The 6,611-nt window shown below is 28.1% G+C and overlaps 2 protein-coding genes across 6 annotated transcripts; one reads left to right on the top strand and one right to left on the bottom strand.

Annotated features, from left to right (window-relative positions):
- The first annotated feature begins 275 nt into the window (after nt 1-275).
- LOC108001728 (ATP-binding cassette sub-family G member 5) lies at nt 276-3,588 on the top strand. 4 transcript variants are annotated; one of them, XM_017062907.3, is made up of 7 exons: nt 276-414; nt 824-947; nt 1,195-1,422; nt 1,494-2,069; nt 2,148-2,370; nt 2,450-2,664; nt 2,742-3,588. In XM_017062907.3, the coding sequence occupies exons 3-7, from the start codon at nt 1,227-1,229 to the stop codon at nt 3,407-3,409; spliced, it is 1,878 nt and encodes a 625-aa protein (XP_016918396.1). In that variant the 5' UTR covers nt 276-414; nt 824-947; nt 1,195-1,226; the 3' UTR covers nt 3,410-3,588. The 4 variants fall into 4 exon arrangements, with proteins under 4 accessions (XP_016918396.1, XP_028524448.1, XP_016918395.1 ...); XM_017062906.3 differs by lacking the exons at nt 276-414; nt 824-947 and adding an exon at nt 968-1,125; XM_062078506.1 differs by lacking the exons at nt 276-414; nt 824-947 and adding an exon at nt 1,005-1,022.
- LOC108001729 (succinyl-CoA:3-ketoacid coenzyme A transferase 1, mitochondrial) lies at nt 2,344-6,205 on the bottom strand. Of its 2 annotated transcripts, XR_009830910.1 has the most exons (8): nt 5,967-6,205; nt 5,342-5,722; nt 4,844-5,269; nt 4,647-4,755; nt 4,366-4,582; nt 4,035-4,246; nt 3,514-3,930; nt 2,344-3,429 (listed from the first exon to the last, which is right to left on the bottom strand). XR_009830910.1 is itself a non-coding variant. In XM_017062910.2 (7 exons), the coding sequence occupies exons 1-7, from the start codon at nt 6,054-6,056 to the stop codon at nt 3,740-3,742; spliced, it is 1,626 nt and encodes a 541-aa protein (XP_016918399.1). In that variant the 5' UTR covers nt 6,057-6,205; the 3' UTR covers nt 3,450-3,739. The 2 variants fall into 2 exon arrangements, 1 of the variants encoding a protein (XP_016918399.1); XM_017062910.2 differs by lacking the exon at nt 2,344-3,429 and having other exon boundaries at nt 3,450-3,930.
- Between the last annotated feature and the right edge of the window lie 406 nt (nt 6,206-6,611).

Below are 6,611 nucleotides of genomic sequence, written 5' to 3'. Positions count from 1 at the left end.
TTAGGTAAGAAATGTTGCAATTATCCATGAATCACACTTTTTTATTCAAGAGAAGAAAAAAAAATTATATTTGTTTATCTATTTTTTTAGCAAAACATATAAAAAAGAAAAACGTGAATGTCAGGAATTGCGCGTACCACGAAATCTGATACATCCTGGGGAATCTTTGTGAGAATGACTCACCACCGGTATTCAGGATGAGCTTTCAAGCGAGTCTGATCGAGTCAAGGTGATGCTGTTTCTCCATTCCGCCGATTCCTTCCTGGTCTTCTTTGTTATTTTTCTTCTTGATGAAAATTTTTCTATAGATGAAAATTTTAAAGACAAACACTACAGTCGTCAACTTAAAATCACACAACAAAGGACCCGTGAATGCATCACCCGATCCGCGATTGCGATACCGCAATGGCATCGGTATGTTCAATGTTGAAGAGCCTTTTCTAAACGCTACCTTTTGACAGACGTGCTTTCCGAACCTCCAACGGATTCCCCTCTCTACGTTCCCTTCCTTCCTCGTTGATCTTTCAAGTTCGCAGTGACGTAATTACAGAATATCTGGGCCCTGAGTTTCAATTATATGAATTTCCAAATTGATTGACAATTATTTTTCTTTTCTAATGAATTTTTAATTCTATTTTATTGTCTTTGATATTCAATAAACATTTAAAAATAATTTATTATAATTGAAAACATATATAAACTTTATTTGAAGCATGAAAAATATTGTATATAAAATTATAAATATTTTTAAAAGATAATAGAGATAAATAATTGAAAGGAGAGTTATTTAAAAGGTCCTTTTTCTTTCATGCATTATGAGAAGGCTGAAGAAAGGATTGGGAACTGAAATTAATGAATACATTCTTGAATTACTACTGATACTACCTTCCTCCCACCAAACTCTTCTCAAAGGAGACATTCACCTCATGAAGCCAACTCCCAGCCAGGTATCGTTATTACTGGCTACGTTTTACTTGCAATGTTCACTTCTCTAATCACAGTGCTAGACTTTACAGCGTTTTGTCTGTTTTACTTGTGTTTCTAAATACAATCCTTGTATTCAAATATTATCATTGGAAAAATTATTATTTCTTCATTTTAATACAATTATCTTTAAAACTTATTGTAATTTATTCTATATTAAATATAAATTTAATAAATTCTATATTAAATATAAATTTATTTTTTTCAAAGGATCGTTATGAAGTAATTCAAATAGATTCAGAATGATCCCATCGGACTGTACTTTAGATATTTCAAATGTATTTCATTCCACTACTGTAGTTATTGAAGGAAGTTGTTTAAACAAGTCAGAACCGACTGCAGTGTTAAGAGATGTATCCGCTCGAGTTCATGGTGGTGAGGTATTAGCAATTTTGGGTTCAAAAGGATCTGGAAAAAGAGCTCTACTCGATGTAATCGGTAAGATAATGATTCAATTACAAATTTTTTTAATTAGATCAAAAATCATTTAGAAGTTTTTTGTTTTTTAGCCGGAAGAGCAGAGGGAGAAACTAGGGGTAGAGTCACCTTAAATAATAACTTATTAACTCCAGAATTATTCAGACGACATGGTGGATACGTTGCTCATAGATGTCATTTATTACCTAGTCTAACAGTTCGACAGACATTGATATATGCTACATGGCTTGCTAATTTAAACAATAGAGAAGCAAGGCTTCGACAAACTTTAGCTGATCTGGCTTTATCTCAAGTCGCAAATAGATCAGTAAATGATTTAACAAAGCCGGAATACAGAAGACTGATGTTGGGAGTGCAATTAGCTAAAGATCCTACATTGTTACTTTTGGATGAACCTACATGGGATACCGATCCTTTGAACACATATTTAATCGTTTCTATGCTTTGGTCTTATGCAACTAGAAGGGGATCCATTGTTGTTCTAACGATGGAAACTCCTAGATCAGATGTACTACCATTCGTTAGTCGAGTGACTCTTTTATGTTTAGGAGCAGTAGTTTATTCAGGGCCAACTCGGAGTATGTTAGATTATTTTACTTATATTGGTTTTCCATGTCCTGAACTTGAAAATCCTTTAATGTATTATTGTAAGTATTTATTTAAAAAATAAATAATAAAAATAAATAATTCTAAATCCTATTAAATAGTAATATTTATAATTTTAGTGTGTCTATCAACTGTCGATCGCCGCTCTAGAGATCGTTTTTTAGAGTCTAATCAACAGATATCTGTTCTAGTTGAAAAATTTAAAGCTGAAGGTGTTATTTATATGAAAGAAGCACCCCAAGTTCCATCCAATGTCAAAGATACGCCTTTAGGAATTATGCACAAAGGTTTAGGACGAGGGATTAAACCGGGATGTTTCTCTACTCTATTTGCTCTTTATTTGTATGTTTTTATAAATGTAATATTATAGTAAATACTTTTTCTAAAATAATTAGTATTAATATTTTTTTTCATATTTTAGGAGAGGTATGGCAGCAACATTTGCTTTCAATAAATGTGGTTTGGGGCATTTTGCTGCTAGATTATTATTGCTACCATTCTCTATAGCCTTAATGAGCATTTTATATTCACATTCGACTCCTGTACAATCCAGAATATTTCTACAAACAGGTGGTTTAGTTTTTAATGTAGTAACATTGTTCTATGTTGTTGGAATAGCATGCACAACTCTTCTCTGTAAGTGTTAATTAATCTTTTTTTTTATTCAATTCAAGAGATTATTTAATATTATAAAATTTATTTTGTTTATAAAGTTCCAGGATATCGAGCCAGATATTATCAAGAAAAAAGAGAAGGTCTATATGGTGGAGCTATGTTCTTAACTGCATATGCATTATTGAGTTTGCCATTGAGTTTTGTATCCACTATGATTACTATTGGTATTCTCGTACCTATTTTAGAGCTAGATTTATCCACTTGGGCTTATGCCTGTGGTGTTTTATGGGCTAGCTATGTAGCAGCAGAACAAATAACTGTAGCTGTGCTTATGATTATTGGCAAACCTTTTACAGGTGGAATAATAGTTTTATACATGACATTAGTATCTTTGATAGTTTCATCAGGCACCATCAGAAGTCTGAAAGGCTTGCCTTATTGGCTTGCTGCAATTTCCACCACATTACCTGCTAGATATGCATCATTGGCTCTAAATCAATTAGCAATTGATATGCCCATATTTTTAAATTTACATTATAATGAGAGTTTTACATGCCCAGGAATACCAGAACTATGTAGATATCCAGATGGAAGATCTTATTTAATAGAACGTTTTACACGTGAAGGTGAAAATATTTCAGAAGTATTAAATGTTGACTTAAATTTATTAATTTCATTGGCTTTTGCTGTTGGATTAAGTATATTAAATAGTGTTTTGTATTTATTACCACTTCCAGCAAGAATAAAAGCCAAATTCAGAGAGTAATTTTTGAAAATTTTAAAATGCTAAAAATATAAGAAAAGTATTTGACCTTTTTAGAATTTATTATTTTTTTAATCTTAAAAGATATATTACAAAAAATATATTACCTTTATTAAATCCTAACTATTATATGTATTGCATAAAATAAAGTATTTATATTAAATTTACAATTTTTAAAACTTTACAGTTCTTAGAGATAAAAGATAATTCTGTAATTTTATAATTTAAAGATAATAGTTTAATTATTACTTTCCCGATATCAATATTTCCCTTTCTTAAAAATAAATTTTTGATATTTATTTTTTATATTTAAAAGAATATAAGAATGTATATTTATTGACAGTCATCTAAATTCACTTGTCTCATTTCTTTAAGATCATCAACTACTGAAAATTCACAACCAGTAGAACTAACAATATCACTAATATCAATATTAGGTGCAATTTCAATTAATCTCAATCCTTCTCCTTGAACCACTTCAAATACTGCCATGTCTGTAATTATTAGGTCGACACATTGTTGACCTAAAATCAATATGAGTGAATATTTTTTTCTTTCAAAATATTTTAAGATATGATCTTTATATATGTGTATGTATTTTTATATGTTCATTTTATATTGATATTACCTGTAACAGGCAAAGTACAATTTTTTAAAATTTTTGGACTCCCATCTCTAGCTTTATGTTCCATAGTGACTATTACTTTTGTGCTTGCTGCAGAAACCAAATCCATTGCTCCACCCATTCCCTTTACCATAGTACCTGGAATCATCCAATTAGCCAGATCTCCATTCTCTGACACTTGCATAGCACCAAGTATTGTTAAATCAATGTGACCTCTAAAAAAATTAAAATTCATAGTTTTTTTCTTATGAAAATAAGAAAATAATAATTTAATGTTCAGATTGTATATATTATTTGTACATATAATTGTATATATAAATTTTTGGATATATACCCTCTAATCATTGCAAAGCTTTCATCACTGCTAAAAAAAGAAGCTCCTGGAAAAATTGTAACTGTTTCTTTTCCAGCATTTATTAAATCTGGATCAACTTCTGACTCATTTGGAAATGGTCCCACACCAAGAATACCATTTTCGGATTGCAAAGTTATTTTTACATTCTTAGGAATATAATTACAAGCCAGCATAGGTATACCAATTCCCAAATTTGCTATAAAAATATATTTAGAATAATTTAATTATTTTAATTAAAAATAAAATAAATTCTTTCTTACCATACATTCCATCTTTAAATTCTAATGCAGCTCGTCTAATAATTCTGTCCCTTGCTTTACTTGCTGGTGTTACTTTTTTAGGTTTTATATTTTGTTTCGTGAATCGTTTCTAATTGAAAAAAAAAAACAAAAATTTTTAATAACATTTAGAATAATTTAAATAATTAAATAAACAATTTTAATAAAAATATAGAAACCTCTATGCGTTTCTCATATGAAAGACCTTTGACAATCCTATCTACATAAATTCCAGGCAAATGAATCTGATCAGGATCCAATTGTCCAATTTCTACAATTTCTTCTACTTCAGCAATAGCAATTTTAGCTGCTTTACACATTACTGGATTAAAATTTCTAGCTGATTTTCTAAAGATTAAATTGCCAGCTTTGTCTGCTTTCCAAGCTTTCACAAGAGCAAAATCTCCAGTAATAGCAGTTTCTAAGACATAATTTCTGCCATTGAACTGTGCTATATTTTTTGGTTCTCCAGATATTTCTGCATTTCCATTTTCATCATACTTTATAATAACATTACCCTCTTGTACTATTGTTCCATATGCTGTAGGAGTATAAAAAGCTGGAATTCCAGCTCCTCCTGCTCGAATACGTTCTGCTAGTGTACCCTAAATTTTAAAAATGTAATATAAAATTTTCTATATATAATTTAATAAAAAATTTTTATCATTAATATTTACTTGTGGAGTTAATTCAACTTCTAATTTACCAGTAAGATATTGCTTTTCAAATTCAGGATTATCACCAACATAAGAAGAAATCATTCTTTTAATTCTACATTCTTTTAGTAGTATACCTAATCCAAAATCTTCAATTCCTGCATTATTTGAAATAACAGTTAAATCTTTAGAACCTCGTTTTAACACAGCTGAAATTAAATTTTCAGGAATTCCACAAAGTCCAAATCCACCAATTAGAAGTTTAGCACCATCTGGCATATCCGATATAGCATCTTCTACAGTTTCAAATATTTTTCCATCTCCAACTGGAGGTATTAATTTTGGGATCTCTTCTTCTAGAGGAGAGATATCAGTTTTTATGGAGAAATTTACTGAACAGATCTGATGAAAGAAATATTTATTTATTTAATTTAAATGGAAGAGGTAATATAATAGATATAATAATCTAAATCTAAATTTATTCATAAATAAATTATCCATTTTAAAACTAATAAAATTATAAACAAAATATATTCAAATTTCAAAATATATATAATGTTAAATATAATTAATCTAAATATAAAACAATATAAATTATTTAAAAAAGGTATATAGGTTATTTAATTTTTATATCAATATTACTTACTTTTAAGAGTTTATAATTTTTATAATTACTTTTAAATCCTATGTTAGTACGGAAAAATAAACAACAAGCTCTAGTTATGGCAAAAACCATTTTTCATATATAAAATTCTCAGATTTTATATAAAATTTTGCGGCGCATTTAAGTGTACTAGCTTACTAAACTAGCAGTATACTAAACTATCAAATATATATATATATATATATAATATAGATAATAATTTTTTAAAATATCAGTTATTAATTATCAGTTTACATAAGAAAAAATTATACCGAGATTATATAAGAGAAAATATTAAGTTATGAAATTCTTCTAAGTGAAACACAATTGTAATTTGCACAATTATCACTCCATTAAAAATTTCTTTTTTTGCTAAATTTTTACTTATCTTTGTATCATTTCATAAAATAAATTTTAAAATAATTCATTTTTAATTAATCCATTCTATTTTTTTTCTGTTTTTGTAATAAAATAAATATAAAATGAATATTAAAAGATTGTAAAAATCATAATAATAAAATAATAATCTCGATAAAATGATAAAATAAATCACGATATGTAACACCATAAGCTTCATTCAAATTTTATCTTTTTTTCATAAAATATTTCTAAAATTATAATATAACCGAAAGAGAAGTAATTTTGAAC

The sequence above is a fragment of the Apis cerana genome, linkage group LG8, assembly GCF_029169275.1.
Source record: "Apis cerana isolate GH-2021 linkage group LG8, AcerK_1.0, whole genome shotgun sequence".
Classification (NCBI taxonomy): domain Eukaryota; kingdom Metazoa; phylum Arthropoda; class Insecta; order Hymenoptera; family Apidae; genus Apis; species Apis cerana.
This window is presented reverse-complemented; position numbering and strand designations above follow the sequence as displayed.